Source organism: Pygocentrus nattereri, chromosome 9 (genome assembly GCF_015220715.1).
Source record: "Pygocentrus nattereri isolate fPygNat1 chromosome 9, fPygNat1.pri, whole genome shotgun sequence".
NCBI classification, from domain to species: Eukaryota; Metazoa; Chordata; class Actinopteri; order Characiformes; family Serrasalmidae; genus Pygocentrus; species Pygocentrus nattereri.
The window spans coordinates 38,916,637-38,936,956 of record NC_051219.1 but is presented as its reverse complement, the minus strand read 5'-3'; the positions used below and the strand labels follow the sequence as shown (position 1 = coordinate 38,936,956).

Genomic DNA, 20,320 nt, shown 5'->3' with positions numbered 1-20,320 from the left:
TGGTGCCGCTGCTCACCAGCCTTCTGGACCGGTTTGACCACCACTGAGCTTCTTGCTGCACAGCGCTGTGCAGTCCTCACCCTCAGATCTTTCTTTTCCCACTTTACTATAATACTTCATACTAATAATGTTTGCTATCCGGTGTCGACCAGAGGAGGATGGGTTCCCCTTCTGAGTCTTGGTTCCTCTCAAGGTTTCTTCCTCTTTTAGGGAGTTTTTCCTTGCCACCGTCGCCGCTGGCTTGCTCATGGGGGCTCGGACCCGGATTTTCTTTCTTCTTTTCTCTTCTCTCTGTAATACTGATTGTTCTGTAAAGCTGCTTTGTGACAACACCTGTTGTAAAAAGCGCTATATAAATAAATTTTGCTTGCTTGCTTGCTTGCTAAATGGCAACCTTTAAAAGGAAGGAAAAGCACTCTCTCATTATTGTGGATATTTGAAGACAGCACAACTACATGGGTGCATTGAACGTACATATTTAGTACATGTTTAGGAAAATGTATTTTTTGACAATTTTGTTTTACAATGTTGATGTTTTGATGGCTCCCTAGTTATTATACAGTAATCAGTCACAACATCAAAACCACCTCCTTGTATCTACAATGTCCATGTTATCAGCTCCACTTACCATACAGGAGCACTTTGTAGTTGTACAGTTACAGACTGTAGTCCATCTGTTTCTCTGCTTACTTTGTTGTTACCTATTCTTCAATAGTCAGGACCCCCACAGGACCATCACAGTGAATGTATTACTTGGGTGGTGGATCATTCTGAGCACTGTAGTGATGGGATCTGATGTAATCTGACAAATCTGACTGATAAACTGATCATCCAGGCCCAAAGAAAGCCCAACAGTGAGCAAAATGACAGACGATAAGTCCAGTGCTGGAGAGTAACCCTCCAGCTGTTCCATCCTCTACACACTTGGGGGCAGTATTAAATCAGAGTTCATTGCCTGACCACATTTAACACTAACCTCAATCTTTGTCCAGGCAAGAAATTCACCCATAAATAGTGAGACTGTGAAATTACAGTCATAAAAATGTTGGAATTTTTATGATGCAGCTTGACTAGTTCCAATAGGTCAACTGTTCAGCATTTTTTAACAGTTAGTGGATGGAAAAACAGAGAATGATTAATTTTCATGATCCCAAAGGGAAATTTGGGATTAATCACATTACTCAAACACTGATTTATACAAATGTCCTGTAAAGAATGGCCATGAAATTCAGATTTTCTACATATTAGTTTATTTCATCCAGCTTGGAGACTATGTATACGTGTGCACCTATGTCTTAATATAGTATTTTAAAACAGTTTCATTAAATGTGATACAAATTTACATCATATAGCATTGATAAGAAAATACTGATCATTTCAGTACAAATCTATACCTTAGGATTTATCTAGCAAGCAAAAAAAATCATTGCTCATTATCAAAAAAAAAGAAAAAAAAGAAAAAAGAAAAAAGTAGTTTACACAAAAAGGTTTAAAAGCCCATTAGTATGGTGGTCTCGGACACACACAGGTCTCTTCCAGAAATGAAATAAAATTCACAGTATGGAAAACAGCATGTTATAATCTTCATTTTATACTCCCCGACAAATCTGAGCAATAACTCCCGCTACAATGAAGTGGCTACAAATTGCTTTGAGACCTCAGTTTGAAGAGATGATCCACTATGAAAAACACAAATAATGAGATGTATGCTTAACCAAAACAAGAAAGAAAAAAAAAATAACAGTAAAAATACATATTGCGTCAATTAGAAAATAAATACATTTACTGTGGTTACAATCCCCAAGTTGTGTGTAGTGGTTAGCATTAAAATAAATTAACAATGCTTTTCTAAAACTCCATTCATAAGGTCACTCGTGCTTTAAACAAAGAGCAGTTTGGAATAAGAGCTTTACAACACAACCTCGTCATACTACAGCATTATGTACCAGTAAAAGCAAGTTTTAATACGAGTTCATTAAAGTGACTGTGTAAAAGGGAAGAAAGTGGATTGGTTCAGGCTCTGGTCAGTCATCCAGTGTTTGCTATTCTCATCAGGTATGTCTGTGGGTTAGCCTACAGATGGACGAGAAGGGGAGAGACGTATAGAGAAAGGTCAAGCTACCTTTGATACAATATGGATGGAGATACACTGGACAAGAGTACAGCGGTCACGGTCACATTCAACCTGTACCATTTCATTACACCCATTAATGGTGTATTTAGTGTTTACTGTGTTGCCTTTAGGCTTGCAAAACTCTAGTCCATACAGTTGCATTGCAAGTTTTTAAGCAAAAGCAGCAGATATGCAGAGTAATGATGACATGAAGGAATGCATTGGAGTAGTAAGGCCTTTCCCTTGTTTATGCTGAGGTTGACCAATAGTACTATAGTATTGTTAACAAGCTGTATACCATTTCAGAGGCGTTACAGGAAACAATCAATCTTCAACACCCACCCAGAGGTAGGCAGACTCCACCTTGCACTAAGACGCACAATATTTTGGAAAGGTGTGTGGAGAGGAAGTGCAGGTGTGTGTGTTTTGGTATGAGGGTCAGAGAAGGTGCGTTTATTGAGTGTATCTCTATTAGATAAGGCTATAATGTAGTTGGTCAGCAACGTGCCCACTGCACATGGGACTACAAATCGCTGCCCGTGATCACATCTACGCTGCTTCGGTTACGCAACTGCTAAAAGGCTCGGTGGTGATCTGCTGAGGGTCAGAGTTCCGTTCAACACTTGACACGTCGCAGCAGCTCACCTCTAACAAGGTTATTATAAATGTGTTTGGGCTTTTATATACTCATACATACACAATACACACAGCATTGTGCAGACATCAGAGACCACCCTTCAAGTAGTTTTTCATTTTTCAGGAAGCTCTCTGTACTGGTCTGATTAGATATAAGACAAGCCATCTGCAGTGAAGAGCCAAATGTCAAATGAAATGAAGAGAAAAATCAATAGTTTCCAAAACCGGTCAAAAAATTAATTATCAAAAAAAGATTAAGACAAGGAGGTCCTCACAATCATTCAAGACTGTTGGTAGACCACTACAAACCATCAGATAGACCGTTCACTATGAGTCTGAAAGAAAGTTTAGCTGTCAAGAAGCTGTTATTGAGAAAAAAATATATTTGCAAATCAAATGAAGATGCTGCTGGTGTTCTTAAAACAATAGACTGGTCACTCCAGAGTCCAGACCGAATGCTTGAAATGACTTAGATCATAATAATAAGAAAATGCAACCAACTTTTAAGACTGACTGGACTTTGGAGGTTTCATCTTTGGGGAAAAAAACTGAAAATGAAATAAATGAAGGTTCGTCTCTTTGACATCTGCACAATACGCTGTGTGTGTGTGTGTGTGTGTGTGTGTGTGTGTGTGTGTGTACACATGGTTTATGGATAGGTGGTTTAAATTCCTGTCATATCAAGTATCATCTCCCCAATATACATAAGGAGCACTCTTCATATATGAAACAGCCTTTTCACCTCTGAGTGCAGAGTAAAAATGAAATGCATCAGGTTATGGTGTCAAACACATAATAAAGTACAAAAACACATGGTCACATAAATCAGATGCCACAGATCGGTGTGCCAGCCCTTGTCATAAGGATAAATGGTTAAAAAAAATGACCACAAACATTTGACTTATCAGGTTCTTGGCAATGATTAAAAGCATTAGCACAGGGACAGTGTCCTAATTTGTGCAGCACACTAGAATTTGCCTTTCAATCAAACCTACATGAAAGATCATATCCTCCCATACAAGAGTTTAAAAGCATCCTAAATTTAGTCTATGTTCAAAAAAAAAACAATTCTCTTGAGAAATACTAAAAAAGTACATCAGAAAGCAAACAACTTGACAGTTGAATTAGCGTCATACATTAGGAAATAACAGGTTTCCACACTCCTCTCCTAGTCTAACAGTATAATCTCAGAAGCCTGGCCTTCAGCAGTTACCATGGCAACCATGAAGAGCGTAAGTCACTGTAATTTGTTCTTGGTTCGGACTCTGGAGTCACATGACTCCAGAAAGAGTTATTTGCCTAGGTGAAAGCAGATTGTCGTCATTCATAATGTGCCCAGGAGAACTGTTCTCCCCCGTTGTCCCACAAGCAGGAGGAACCTGCAGACCAGTGCAATCATTCATTCTCACTCGTCAAGTCAAGTCCATTATTACTCATTATTGTGCCCCCAAATGGGGAGGGAAGTGTGCAGTTGCTGCCCTCAAAAGGGAAAAAACAGGGGCTAGCCCTGTAGTTAGCAAGTGCTGTATGATGGAGGTGCTGGAGGTCTTATTCACTAGAGACCCTGGAGTAAAGACGGGCAAAAATAGTCCTATGGCACAAGAGACGGTGTTGGCATGTGGAATTTTTTGCCTGGTGTGCATGTCTGTAATGTATTGTGCTTGTGAATGACTACTGGAGAGAGTATCATTAGGAGTTATAATATACTGTATATACAGTAAATGTCATCTGTATGCACAGCTCCATTGTGTGTGCGTGTTGTTCATGTTCAATACCACCATGTCTTGCTCGTCTCTACAGTGTGATTACTGTGCCGTCCTCCTCTAGGTTCCTCCTCTCCAAGCCCCTGTCCGGGGCGCTCAGAGACCCCACGCTAGCACTGGTCGCCATGGCACCATTTGAAGGCCGAAGGTTAAGGTGGGGCTCGTATCTGGGCAGGGTTGGCATGCTATAGCTAGCAGTGGCCCCCGCCGCTGGCCGAGGGGCGAGCCGCGTATCTCCCCCTGCCTCGATCACCAAGTCCTCCTCCTCATCATCACTCTCCACCTCCTCCGGCCGGAAGTTCTGAATGATATGTGATGGGGTCATTGCTGTAGCACCTGGCGTGGAGTAGCTATAGTAACTGGCCCCGCTGTCGGATGATCGTCCTGAGCTGCCAGAGGCAGCCCCGCCCCCGCTGTTGCTGTTACGCACCACATTGTTGCGTTGATTGGCCGGCTTTACAGTGATAATGAGATTGTGGCTGTTGGCGATCATCATATCTGTAACCTGGTCCAGGGACTTGCCGGCCACCTCAATGCCATTGACCTCCAGCACCTCGTCGTTGACGGCTAAGAGGCCCGTGCTCTCTGCCAGGCCGCCAGGAACCAGACGAGAGATGAAGATGCCTGGCACCTTCTCCAGGCCCTGGGGTGTGACGCGCACACTGGAGCCGTCACGGATGTAGAAGCCCAGAGGTTTCTCTTGCCCGTGCTTGTAGAGACGCACACGCCGGTGCGTCTCGGGAAGGATGTCCACGTCGATAATGGATGAGACGGGGCGGAAGTCTTTCGGCAGGCTGATGATTATGGGAGGTTTCTTTCTGTTAGCATCAGGCCGTAGGAGAACTGCCGCTAGTGCTGCTGGAGTCTTCTTGCGAGTCAAGGAATCTGTTCCGAATGCGGAGTAGTCCGCCTCCTCTGCGGAAACAGAGCAGATAAATGAGAACAAGCTGTTAGATGTGGTTGTTAGGGATGCAAAGTTGATTAGCAAAGTGAATTCTCTCAGTCACTGGTATTTATATAAAAACAAAAGTATTGTAATGTTTGTATGATATGAGTGCTCATTCTGACAGTTTGCAATTAACTACAGCAAGTGTTGGGGGCAATATAATTCTACTGTTTCACTGCACCACAAAAAAAGAAATGGCTTGTAGCACAGATTAAACTTAAAAGTAAGAGGAAGTTGATAAAGGGTTAGATTAGTAGTTACATTTGATTAACTGAACAATATACATCAACTGATTAGAGAAGTATGACATATACACAAGGATATACATCCATGAGACATTTAAAAAGTACATTCATGCCAAACGGTCAAGTGGTATGAGAATTGTTCCCTGGTTGCGTGTCCAAACTCCTTGATCTGTACCAGGCCAATTATACTCCAACTACATTCCTTTCTACTTAAAAACTCATTCCCACAGCTTTGTTGTAAGGGGAGACCTAAAGGGGATCCCAAGACGAAAAATGCCCGCCTTGTTAGTTTCGCCTCTGATCTGAAGTGTAATCTACTGTAAACCCAGGCCAAGACTCCTGCCTGCCTGCTCGCCTGCCACCCTCCCTCCCTCCCTCCTTTCAATGGGTCTCCCTCTTTCCTTCTCTCTTTCTCTCCATCAGCAGCCATTCGCACATTCCTCAGAGGCTTACTCACAGGGCTGTGCTGCATGGACTTTCACCTGTGAGAAAATCAAACTCAGGATTAGAGGACTAGGGGAGGTGGCCAAGGAGGGAGAGGAAGAGAAACAAAGAAAGAAAGAGTGTTAAAGGAAGCCAGAAAGAGAAATCAAATGCATAAAAGTACAGCTATTGATTAAGTGGGGTTTAATAGGAAAACTTTAGGAAGCCCTAGTAGAAAGTGCATTGTTATCACTGTCCCATGGAGAAAGTAATGATTAACTCAAGCATCTAATCATTAACTTCTAAAACATTAGCTTACCTGTTGTGAGGGTAATTCTACTGCTTCCTGTCCCACAGACCATGTCTGAGAAATGCTTTGAATGATGACCCTATTTTGATATTAAGATCAGCACTTACTAATCTAAAAATTAGTAATTTATTAGTAAATTATTTATCAGATGAATGACCTTTTAAAGTGAAATCAATAAATGTATTTTAATCCAAGAATTCAAATGTAGCCCAGACACACACACACACACACACACACACACACACACACACACACACACACACACAAAGGATTGATTGTTCTCCGAGTGTAACAGTTTCCCTCTCAATTCCCATGAGATAAAAGGAAAACTACCTGGATCTGGTCTAAAGCCATGGCCATTATATTTATTTGGCAAAATATACATGATGATACTTGTAGGCATAATTGTGAAAGCTATCTCGCGCTCTCTCACACAGACACACACAGACACAGAGCTGTATCCTCTCTGAAGCATGCGTGCACATGCAGATCTCTGGTATGTCTGGTCTGTGCAGTCAAGCATGCTAGTTCATCTCTTATCTTTTCATCTCCTCCATCTCCTTTATGCTGGAACATGGAGCTATAACAGTGGGGTCACAGTTGATGGTGATGGACAGAATGTAAAGACATTTTTTTGTGGCTCAGGCATTACATCAGTGCACCACAAAGCAAATTTTGTTTCAAATATTGTACTATTGTACTTAACTGAAGACAGAAATTTTAACATATAAAAAAGGTCCATACCCTATAAATTATTTTTGTTGCTCCCATGTCCACTTACAATATACAGTGTCAGGAAAAAGTATGTGAAACCTTTCGAATGACCTCTATTATGTATGAAATCACACTGAAATATGGTCTGGTCTACATCAAAGTTACAACAAAAAACACTGTTTATACTAGTGACATATTGGTATTGTCCATATTGAATACATCACTCAAACATTCACAGTGTAGGTTGGAAAAAGTACGTAAATCTCTAGGCCACTGGTCACTGACCCCAGTCCTGGAGATCTGCCTTCCTGTTGACTTTAGTTCAAACCATAATCTGCCACACCGGCTCCAGCTAATTAACTTTTTCAGAAGTCCTTGACTGGCTGAATCAGATGCATTTGTGTTAGGTGAGGGGAGGGGGCAGCATATTAGATACAGGCAGGAAATAAACTCTGCAAGAAAGTAGATCTCCAGTAGGAAGGTTGGTGACCACTGCTCTAGGCTAATGACTTAAACAAATAGCTAATTGGAGTTGGGAGTTAGCAAAGTCCAATGAATGAAATGAAACTGCAGTGTGGATTAGACCTACTTTGACTTACATATTTTGAGTTTGCTATTCACAAGAAGCATTTGCTGATGTGAATCGTACCTTGTTGTTTTGTAAAAGGTAGAAAGGTTACAAAGTAATTCCAAAGAGTTTCAGTATTCATAAGTCTACAGTTAGACAAACTGTCTATAAATAGATATGATTTAGTAACGTGTCTACTCTCCCTAGAAGTGAGCGCCCAGGCGAGATCACGCCAAAGTCATAGTGCAGAATGCTCAGTGAAGTGAAAAAGAAGCACAGAGTAAAAACTAAAGGCTTGAGGAAATCATTGGAACTGGTTTGCATCTATGTTCATGAGTCTATCAGAAGAAAAAGTTATTTCCATAGCAGGGCATCACGAAGGAAGCTGCGGCTCTCTTTATTAAAAAATATAAATTGGAAGAAAAAAAATTGCTGCACACCTGCAAATTAACAAAGAATGCCAATGGAGAAAATGCTTTGTGAACTGATTAAGTATGGCATAAAAAGGGCACTGCATATCAACACGAAAACACCACCCTAACGGTGAAATATGGTGAAGTGAACATCATAATTTAGGGCTGCTTTTCTGCCTCTGGGCCTGTGCCATTTTCCAAGGTACCCTACAGGATCATGTCAGAGTGGCTGTCCACCAGCTGAACCTTAGAAGCTGGGAGATGCAGCAGGACAATGGCCCTAAACATTGAAGAAAATCTACTACTGAATGGCCACTTTTGGAGCGGCCCAGTAAAAGTCCAGACCTTGAAGTCATTAGAGATAATGTGGACTGACCTCAAGAAAGCTGTTCACACCAGACTTCCAAAAGATAAGGCTGAGCTTAAACAGTTATGTAAGGCAGTATGGTCAAATATTCCTTTTGAACAGTGTGCAGGTCTGATCCACAGCTACCAGAAGCACTTGCTTGAGGTTATTGCTGCCAAAGGAGATTGAAGCAGTTATTCAACCCAAGGGTTCACTTACTTTTTCCACCAACACTGAATGTTTAATTGGTGTGTGCAATAAAGACATGGAAATCATTACTGTGCATTATTGGCTTTAGCATATTGTTTTTGTTTATTCTCGGGGGTAAGATGAAGAGATCACATTTTATGATCAATTAATGCAGGAAACTAGGTAATTCCACAGGCTTCACACCCTTTTTCTTGCAATTGTATGAGCAGGTTTGTGTACCAAAAACAGGTGTAATTAATTTTTACGTGTCAATTTTCTGGTCTCTCTTTATCCCATAATGTTTAACAGGCCATGAATATTACTGCGATTTTAAGACTGATATACACTATATTCCCAAAAATATTTGCTCATCTGCCTTAACACACATATGAACTTGAGTGAGATCCCATTCTTAATCCATAGGGTTTAATATGATGTCGGCCCACCCTTTGCAGCTATAACAGCTTTAACTCTTTTAGAAAAGCTTTCCACAAGGTTTAAGAGTGTGTTTATGGAAATCTTTGACCATTATTCCTGAAGCACATTTGTGAGGTCAGACACTGATGTTGGACAAGAAGGCCTGTCTCGCAGTCTCTAATTCATCCCAAATGTGATCTATCAGGTTGAGGTCAGGACTCTGTGCAGTGAAGTTCTTCCACACCAAACTCGCTCATCCATGTCTTTATGGACCTGCTTTGTGCACTAGTGTGCAGTCATGTTGGAACAGGAAGGAGCCTTCCCCAAACTGTTTCCACAAAGTTGGGAGCATGAAATTGTCCAAAATCTCTTGGTGCTGAAGCATTAAGAGTTCCTTTCACTGGAACTAAGGGGCCAAGCCCAACTCCTGAAAAACAACCCCACACCATAATCCCCCCTCCACCAAACTTTACACTTGGCATAATGCAGTCAGAGAAGCACCGTTTCTCCTGGCAACCGCCAAACCCAGACTCGTCCATCGGATTGCCAGATGGAGAAGCGTGATTCATCACTCCAGAGAACACGTCTTCACTGCTCTAGAGTTCAGTGGCGGTGCTTTACACCACTGCATTCGATGTTTTGCATTGAGCTTGGTGATGTAAGGCTTGGATGCAGCTGCTCGGCCATGGAAACCCATTCCATGAAGCTCTCTACACTGTTCTTAAGCTAATCTGAAGGCCACATGAAGTTTGGAGGTCTGTAGTGATTGATTCCGCAGAAAGTTGCCGACCTCTGCGCACTATGTGCCTCAACATCCACTGACCCGACGCTGTCATTTTACGTGGCTGACCACTTCGAGTTGCTGTCGTTGCCAATCGCTTGCACTTTGTTATGATACCACTGACAATTGACTGGAATATTTAGTAGCGAGGAAATTTCACGACTGGACTTGTTGCACAGCCGGCATCCTATCACGGTACCACGCTGGAATTCACTGAGCTCCTGAGAGCGACCCATTCTTTCACTAATGTTTGTAGAAGCAGTCTGTAGGCCTAGGTGCTTGGTTTTATACACCTGTGGCCATGGAAGTGATTGGAACACCTGAATTCAATGATCTGAATGGGTGAGTGAATACTTCTGGAAATATAGTTTATGTAAAGCTGCTCTGCTCTGATTGGCTGCCCTGTATTGTGCCTCACTGAAAAAGCAGTCTAGGCTAAAACACTCCTTATATCTTCAGAGTGAATAGGATGGGTTAAACCAGTGTAGGCTGAATAGGTGGATATATGTTGGTTTTCATAACATCACAAAAACAGTACATTTAAAACAGACTGTTTCCACAGAATAGTTTTCATGTATGGGCTAAGGATTGAAAGGTATGTTTTGAAAACAATGTTTTCATGCTATATTATGATCTTTAAAAAGGCATATGTTTTAAGTGATAAGGGCCCTTTAATGTCTAATTTATTCAACCACTCGTTATTTTTCCCTACATTATGGAAGAAAAATTTACTGCATCATGACACCACTGTATCTCATCGAATTCTGATTTTTTTTAATCGTTACAACCCTACAAAACACTCTTTTTGGCACCTTTATTTCTACAAGCATATATAGTTACAAAAATTTGGGCACCCCGGTGAAATGTTTTGTCGATTTCTAAGTGAGAATATAACCACTTCTGCACATGTTAATGCACAATTGCTGTTAGTCGCTAAACTTAACACATTGGAGAAGAAAATAAAACATAAAATGTGGCCTGTGCCAACACCATGTCACATTTTGCATTTGATTTTTTTCAATACGTTAAGCTCAGCAAATAAACAGATCGTGCATAGAATGCCATGATTAAGCTTGTTCCCTGTAGAGGATGTCTCAACTTATTTTCACTTACTAAATCAACAAAACGCAGTTTGACTGTGGATGTTCAAAAATTTGTTTACGACCGTATATCTGCCACACACTAATGTCCAAATACACAAGTACATGTATGTATACACAAACACTCGTCAGCTCCTGAGTCTCTCCAGTACAATGAAATGCTGCTGTCTCTTTGTGAAACCAGAGACCTTCACCACGGAAACCAATCCAGTAATCACTACATCACATTACTAACATTACAAAGACAGCCCTAAGTTCTAATTACAAGCACACACACACACACACACACACACACACACACACACAGCCATGCTTCTCTCACAGACATCTCTTGACCCCTGTTAAATGTTCACCATTCTGACTGTCCTAATCAATAGAAAGGGGAAGATCATCAATAATGCACAAACTGATTCAGGCCCAGGTTGAGCTGTATGCAGCATATAGTGCAGCATATAGAGGAATGAATTCTCTGTGGCCCACTTTTAATTTGTGGCCCACACAATACATTTAATTTCAGTATGTAAAAGCCCCCGTACATTAGTACATACTGAATAATGCATACTGACACCAAGCATGCGTTGTAGTTGGTGTGAGTATGTATTATTCTAAATGTTTAGCTCAGCCTGCTTTCAGAGTCAAGAAATCTGAAAATGAAACACTGCAGTGAATCTGGTTTTTCAAAAACCTGCTCCAAAAATGTAAATATGTAGATGTAAAACATTTGGAATTACATTGCCTGGCTTAGCATTTGGTTTACATTAGGCCACATAACAAAATCCTAGCTTACACTACAAAACCAAGCACAGAGGCAAGGGCTGGGGAGGAAATATCAACTGATCTCATAACTACAATTTAAATTGTTGTTATTTTTATAAAATTTTGCTAAATTTACCAGAGGGTCAATTATTATTCAACCCCTTAAACCACCAGAATTCTGTTTGGTTCCCTCAAGTATTAAGAAGTAATCGAGGTATTAAGAGAAATGTACCTTTACCTTCAAAGTGTCATGTCAAGGCCCATCTAAAGTTTGCTCATGATCACTTGGAGGACTCTGAAGCAGACTAGTTCAAGGTTCTCTGGTCTGATGAGACCAAGATTAAGGTCTTTGGTGCCAACCACAACCGGGGCGTTTGGTGAGATGATGACACTGCATACGACCCCAAGAATACCATCCCTACAGTCAAGCATGGTGGTGGCAGCATCATGCTCTGGGACTGCTTCTCAGCCAAGGGGCCGGGCCATCTGGTCCATATCCACGGGAAGATGTATAGATGTATACAGCTTACCTGGAGATTTTGGCCAAAAACCTCCACTGCTCCTTCAAGGATCTTAAGATGGGTTGTCATTTCATGTTCCAAATATATGTAAAAAGTATACTATATATTTTTTAAGAATTCCATACTATATATGTAAATTATAAGTATGTAACCTTAAGTTATGCTAATAGCCAGCACTATAGCGTTTTTCCACTGGGCGATACAGCACAACACAGTATGGTTAGAACTGCACATTCTCGTCAAGTCTGTTTTCAAACACTGATTTTTCATGCAAATCCAGCTCTACTTCAAATTTAAATCTGCTTAAAATATTAAAGCAAAGCACAAATAGCAGCAACAATGCAGAAGCTTCACATTCTGACTTACCTTTTTCTTAGCATTTATTATGTGATAATCACAGACAGTGATTGTGGCTACCTACTGTTTGTTTATTTATTTATTTTTAAATATGCAGATCATCTGACTTCAGTAACACTGCGTGACAAATCTGTAACAACTGATTCTGACCAATCAGTTGTTTGCACCGTTTCAGACACTGCCCTCATGGTACCCCAGCAAGAAGGGTAACAAAATGCAGTACATGGCCTGGTGGAAAAACATCACTAGTGAAAAATGTATATTTCATTTTAATCCCTAAAGCTCACAGTGATAAAACGAGTGATGAAAGATGGCCTGTGCACGGCCTCTAGTAGTGATGCAGGCCAGCCCTTCCACTAATACCTGATTGTGCCTTAGGGCAGTCCTATGTCTTTTCTCCTGAAAACAATGCATGCTGTCCTGTTGCTATGGTCCTGTCCCTATCGCTGACCTCAGCACAGCAGCCAGCTGACTGTCTTCCTGTCAGGAGAGTCCAGGAAGCAATCTCTGTGATCAGGTGCTCAACAGGGACTGTGTGTATGAGAATACAGGGGATTCACATGAGTGAAATACAACTCCTCTATTGATCTTGCTATCCTCTTACTCACAGTCAAGAGACGTCTTTCAGAATCAGGTGTTTTTTAAGCTCCCTTCATTCATGTCTGAGTAGCTCACTAATCAATATTTTCTTTAAACACGGAAAACCATCTGGTGGATATTAATAAAACACAACACTGGGAGAATGTAAGGATGTTTACACCCTTTTGTTCAAAATATTAACTCTGACAATGATTCACTTGTGAAATTTAAATTAAAGAATACACAGACTGAAACTTAAGGCTCAGTGTTTCAGTAGTTCAAGCTATGTAATTTAAATAATAATAATAATAATTTTCAATATTATGTTTAAAATTTTAATTTTAAAATTAAAATTTCATTTTACGTGATCATTTTCCAGCCTCTCTCAATCTCTTAGAATTGAACAGACTGTCTGTTACTGTGACATTAAGACTAACATATGTAAATGAGCTTTATACTAACTGGCTGCCCTGCATTGTGCCGCATTCAAAAAGCAGACCAGGCTGAAACACTCTTTATAATGTCAATGTGAATGGGCGGAGCTTAACTGCTGTGGGTGGATATAAGTAATTGTGTTGTTTTGTGACACCACAAAAATACCATATTCAAAACAGGATGTTTTTGTATTTTAGTTTGCATATAAGGAAACATCAACAATGTACACCAACTATAGCAAATGAAAAAGTCAGGAAAATTCTGTTTTCCAATGATATGGTCTCTTTAAATGGGTCCTGAATAATTATTTAGGTATACATTTTGATAAAAAGTATTATCAGTTGAAAACTTTTTCTTCCCAGAATACCTTCTTGAGCCTGTTTTGTATTGATATGTTTCGGCAGTGTTTATAAGTTATTATGGTAGAAAACATGGACAGTTATACATATGATAAGTGATTCCAAATATTCAAAAAAGTTGTGTAAGTACTGCTCTCATAAAGGATGGATGTATAAGTGAGAGCGCCCCGTGTGACTGCCTGTCACAGCCTGAGACACACACTCACCTCATCCAATATTCAGCAGCTCCACGGCAGGCCATATGACGGACGTGATGCCTCACGTCTGGCGTTAGTGAATGGCTCTATTCAAGATATTTGGTAGCAAGCTGCGCTACAAGTCCGTGTTTACAGTCCATCCAGGCAAAGAACTACTCTTACTGTGCCTGTGCTCGGCATTGCACACGCCATCTGTGTGACGCCATCTCTGGAAGGGCTCCTGTTCCTTTAAGGTTCAGGGGCCGCATATCTCCCGCATGGAGAGTGAGTGTGTGTGTGTGCCACCATGTTCCAGTTACGGAGCTATCGGGGGAGGAGGGGTGGGGGAGAGGGGCATAATGAGTGCTTATTAAGGAATGGGAGAAAGAGATGGAAAGCGAGAGAGGGGTGAAAAATCCTTTCAATAGGGAAAAATTCCTGAGGTGTTGCTATTCTGGGCTTGCTGTGCGCATACCTCGGTGGCACTGCTGGGATAAACCGAGCCTTCAACTGATAACAGAGAGAGAGAGAGAGAGAGAGAGAGAGAGAGAGAGAGAGAGAGAGAGAGAGAGAGCGAGCGAGCGAGAGAGAGCGAGAGGGAAAGAGAAAGAGAGTGAGAGAGAGAAAGAGTAAGAGAGAGAGAGAAAGACAAAGAGAGTGAGAGAGTGAGAGAGAGAGAGAGAGAGAAGGGCACAAGTTCAAAAGAGAGCAAAGCCAAAGCTAGAGAGCAGAAACACAGTGAAGGCCTGTCATGGTAACTGAGCAGTGAGGAGCGCCAAAGGAGAAGCAAAGGAATAAACTTCAGGAACTAATGGACACACAGGATGTCTGGGCTGATTACAATATCTGATAACTACTACACTGTTTTAGTCTGCACCACTGCCAATAAGTCAAATTTCAGATTTCTTTTCATGCATTTTAAAACAACTTCACCACAGGGCTGGGCAACATGACTATATTTGTAGACACTGTGATAAATTATGTCAGAATGTGCTTTTCTGGCGTATTATGGATATCGCCAGTACTTAAGTCCTTAAAGGACACTGAACAGCTGCAAGTTTCATTACAATCAGAGCACAGTTAGCTCTGCTTAAGTGGATTTAGTGCAGTGCAGTGTGTGAAATACTGAATAACAATTACTGTATTCATAGTTTTGATATTTTTAAAATGTGGCATCACTCGTTTCTTTTTGCACATTCCAACTTACCAGCCGTCCGAAAAAATAAATATTGTGACATATAAATACTCTTGAAATATCATGATATAGTATTTTTCTCATATCACCCACCTCTACAAAGTATACTCCATATATGAAGTGCAGTGGGCCTAAAAGTAATTGTTAAATTAATTGTTCACAGCATTTTCATAGCTAAACCAAACCGGATAATTATCATAACATTTACCTTAGTTTATGTAGCCTAGACTGGGTGGCCAGATAAGACCCAGAGATTTTACTGGGATGGCGCACTGCTAGAAAAAAATACTAATTAAAATAGTGTTACTGTATTAAAACGACAAATTGACAGGTTTTTTTTCTCTGTACATAGCTGTGTTCAACATTTCCACATTAATAAAATATTACATCAATACAACATAAACTTAAAGTTGACATAACATATTTTAAACATTCATGAGGAAATTATGTATTTGAATAAAGTATATTAAATGCATCACCCGTGCAGGGCACAACGTTAAGTTGCAAGGTTGCTTTTACTACAGGTCATACATGAGTCTCATTGTTAGAAAGCTAGTCAGGCTTATATGAATAAGGGAACCTACAACACGTGACTTTAAGTGATTATAATATACCTGATGATAAGCGATGAACTAATTTTGGATAGTTTACGCATCTTACCATCACATAGCCCACTTCACAAAATAGCTCCCAGAGCAGCGCTGCTGAAGGGACTCATGCAGATTCACTCACCTATTTGAATTTGCCAATGACAGCAGGATATGCTGATTATTAAATGTAGAGTCAGATTTTCACAGCAAATCACAATTGATGTTTAATAATAATGCCAACTGTCTCACTTTCCATAACTAGGGTTCCCAGAATGGTGGCCATGTTTTCTTCCAGGGCGGCACACTTAGCTTCGCCTCTGAGCCTAATTATTTTTACATTTAAAAGGCCCACATCCTACACTGTAGTCAAAATAACGTGTCTGCTTTGGCTGAAGGGATGAGTTACATTAACTTTTTTTTGTTTCACAGCTAAATCAATTTTGTTGTTACATTTTTAAAAAGTTTTTTATTTTTTGCTCTACATTTTCTGTTAGGACAATGTTCCCTGTTTTTTTGTGTGCGCAGACAAAACATCACTTATCTTTTTGAAAGCACAGGCTTCGTGTGTGCTCAGTGCCGTGTTGCTGTGTTGAACTCTGACGTGCCTGATAGCCAGCCGGTTTGTGTGGTCTATAACATGAGGTTTGCTTATAGGTGTTACCACACACAGACACTTAATTTAGCCTTGCTTTATCATTGGAGGTAAAACTATGTGTTCCATTTGAACTTTCACACTGTTTAATAGATCGTTTTCAAGAGAAATGCAGAAGATCTGTTTAGGTTTTTTTGTTTTTTGCCAATATGAGGCAGGCAAGTTATATTTGAAAGAGCATTGTGCAAAGGGAAGCATTATTTATAATGCAAATATTTGATGTTAATTACTGACAAATTAAAAACTGACTTTTTCCTGATTAATCAACATTGTAATGGACTGATGAATCAACTATGGAATAATCCTTAATTCCAGCAGTAAAGACCACTATGCTATCTATTCAATGGATTTGGAAAAAAATGAAAAAAGATCTAAATGCCTAGCATGCTAAATTAAAATTATGATTAATTATTGGCTGTAATTCCAATATTGTTCAGATAACAATAGTTAAAAATTTCCCATGTATAGCTGAATAACATCTCAGCCAGCATTATTGCGCACCTCCTCAAAATCTCTATTAAATGTACAAACTCTAGAGGACAAATGATTTATTCACATATGCTGCAGGATATACTCATTAAATGATTCATTAAATGGGTTGTTACATGGAAACAAATTGAACATACATTAAATCATTTCATTAAGGGTGGTCTTCACTGTGGATGCAAGGCAAAGCAGCACTGAAGCTGAGCTGTTGTCGATTCATTAATGTGCTTTTAACAATGCATAGGGTGTCTGCATTCAGAGTGATCTAGTTTTCTTATACTATTAGGTAAATGTACCTCAGATTGGTGGACTACTGTACTGAGTCCTAATCTCTTTGTTTGGGTTAAGTGGAGTGCTAGTGTGTTTAATAAGAGTGAGTGTAGGAGGGTACGACTCCCTCCTTCTGCCTCCGGTCACCTCTGCTGCATGCATACATCAGCTCAGAACTTGCTGACTACGCGCATATCTCTCCCTTTCTCCCTCTCTTTCCCTCTCTCTGGGGATATCTCTTGGTCGTCCTGCTCTTCTGTTTTTCCTAGCATTGGCTGCTGCAGCAGACCTGAGCTGGCCTGTGAGAGTGCTCTGGTCCACACTGCCTCATGCCTTCCTGGACCGAGTCCTAGCCGGACCACCCTGTCACTCAGTCGTCTAAGCAACGATCTGCCTGGAGATGCGCTAGTGACCTGCTCTCTCTGACTCCAACGCTCTGGCTCTGAAGGGAACATGAAGTCTGTCCGTGACTGAGAGAGATGTTTTCACAGTACAACAACTCAGTGGGTTAATCATACACAGCTCCATCATAAAGCATTCAAACTCAACTCTGACCACTTTAGAGACCCGTCATTCAAATCACACACTAAAGGCACCACCCCAAATAGAAATCTTGTGACTTAAGTAGTAAGGTTGGTTCACAGCAGACGTAAACCTTATATACACTCACCGGCCCCTTTAGAATGGGGAAAAAAGGTGATTTAAGTGACTTTGAACGTGGCGTGGTTGTTGGTGCCAGACGGGCTGCTGATCTACTGGGATTTTCACACGCAACCATCTCTAGGGTTTACAGAGAACGGTCCGAAAAAGAAAAAAAAATATCCAGTGAGCAACAGTTGTGTGGATGAAAATGCCTTGTTGATGTGAGAGGTCAGAGGAGAATGGGCAGACTGGTTCCAGATGATGGAAAGGCAACAGTAACTCAAATAACCAACCAAAATCTCAGAGGAATTTTTCCAACACCTTGTTTTCTGAAAGTATGCCACGAAGAATTAAGGCAGTTCTGAAGGCAAAAGAGACTAACCTTTTACTAGCACCTAATAAAGTGGCCAGTGTGTGTATATTGTGATCAAGTTGATCCCCCATTGAAATACCATTTCTCCATTTATTAAACTCTGTATCAGTGCCAGTGCTAGAAGTCAGTATTTATTAGTGTTGCACTGATACTGCCCCTGGCACTTAAACACAGTATCAGCATCGGGAATGGGGATACTGATATATATGACCGATGCCATTAAGCAATTTCTGATGCGTGCTCGTGCATCAATGGTCTTAACACGTTGGTGGGGTGTAACGACAAGCAGCAGTAAAAATGGCCATGACAGAATCTGTAACGGCAGCATTTGGTGTGGAAAAACACACTAACAGAGCCGCTAACCTGACGGCTGAGCTGCTTCTTTCAGTAACCACTAGTCTACCACTGTGTGGTCACTTACATTCTAAGTTAATGCTAGCATTTAGCCTCAACAAACGACTAGAGATATTTGGATGTGAAACAACATTCAGCTCCATTTATGAGCCACAGAAGTTGCGGTGTGCTAATGTGTAAACACCCCAGGTTTACCTGTATACTGTTCAGGTCTGTTTTCAATGTTCTGCACAATAACGATATTGCGCATTTACTTAAGTTGTGATGGATGCCTCTTATTACTAATTATATAGTAGCAAATATTAAACACATACAGTAAGTAAACAAAAAAAAGTTTCCTTCAGCATCTAATTAATATAATCAAACAAGTAAATATCTAACCACACTGAGTGTGTTTTATTTGTGATGCAGAACGTAGATTTTACCAAAAAAAAAAAAAAACAATAAAAAAAAGAATAAATATAAGTTAGGTTAGACAGAGTTAGTATCGTTATCAGTGCTCAGTATCAGCCGATACTAAAGAATCCGGTATCGGAATCAATAGCGGAAGGGAAAAAGTGGTATCGGTGCATCTGTAGTATTCATTTATTGCAGTGGGTGATTCTCAACGATTGTAAGACATGTATGCTAAAAGATGTTGCTAAATGATGGATATTGTAGTGAAACAACGCTGATGGACAAGATACAAAAAAGTAATACATTGTACAAAGTTGCGTGCAAAATTGTGAATTCTGGGAGATCAGTGAAGCTGAGTGATACAATGATGCACTACAAAATATTACGTCGCATCATAAATAACATATACCACAGTTTTAGGCCAGAATGCCACTGAAATTTGAATTGATAAGGTCAGTGACCCAATGCTTCCTCAGTACTGGTACTCTATAATAAAAGAGTGTCTTTTAAATCTGACATCATTTGACTGTTCTGTACTGATTTCCTCTCATAGAATAATCTCAAAGAAAAGGTCATACAGTGTGTTTCTAGTGGTTTGGCAAAAGGGATGCAATAAAACATTACCAGGCATATAATCTGTTAAAACTTAAAATCGATAGCGTTGACACTAATACAGTATAGATGGTGTATCACCCACTAAACTGATCTTTTATGATGAATACCTTGAAGGATAAAAGTACACCGAGAAAGTCACTGGTCACCTTGTCTGGATGAAAAATGACTTTTAGGAAAAATAGGCCAGCCTTGTGATCAGGCTCAGCCTTGCCCTACATTTGCACAAAATAGGAGGACACCACCAGTTTTCCCGCCAAACCGAACACGCTCAAACGCCTTACACCCCCATGCACACATTTATCTGTTCGTTCCTGTGCTTTGCACTCTATTCTCCTCCACTTCCTCCCTCTAAGCCATCTCTGCATGTTCAGCGAGCGCTTCATTCCTTGCACTCATGTGCGTGGCCTGCTGTCCTGTTTAATCTGGCCAGCGGAGGTGATCAGAGTCTGGCCACATTCCACACAGCACAACCCCCCCATTCCTTTTTCCTCATCCCCTCTTCTCCTTTCCAGATCACGGCCCCTTGCCTTCACACAGCAGGCCTCCACTGCTTCCCTCTTTCTCTCTCTCTCTCTCTCTCTCTACTTCTCCAGCTTCTGA

At 40.6% G+C, this 20,320-nt stretch overlaps 1 protein-coding gene across 1 annotated transcript in view; it reads right to left on the bottom strand.

Annotated features, from left to right (window-relative positions):
* Positions 1-1,227: 1,227 nt before the first annotated feature.
* Positions 1,228-20,320, bottom strand: part of pard6b (par-6 partitioning defective 6 homolog beta (C. elegans)) — a 34,309-nt gene continuing 15,216 nt past the window's right edge. Inside the window, exon 3 of the mRNA XM_017712751.2 lies at positions 1,228-5,427. Within this exon, the coding sequence (XP_017568240.1) occupies positions 4,544-5,427 (884 nt within the window). The 3' untranslated portion in view covers positions 1,228-4,543. The remainder of the gene's footprint in view (positions 5,428-20,320) is intronic.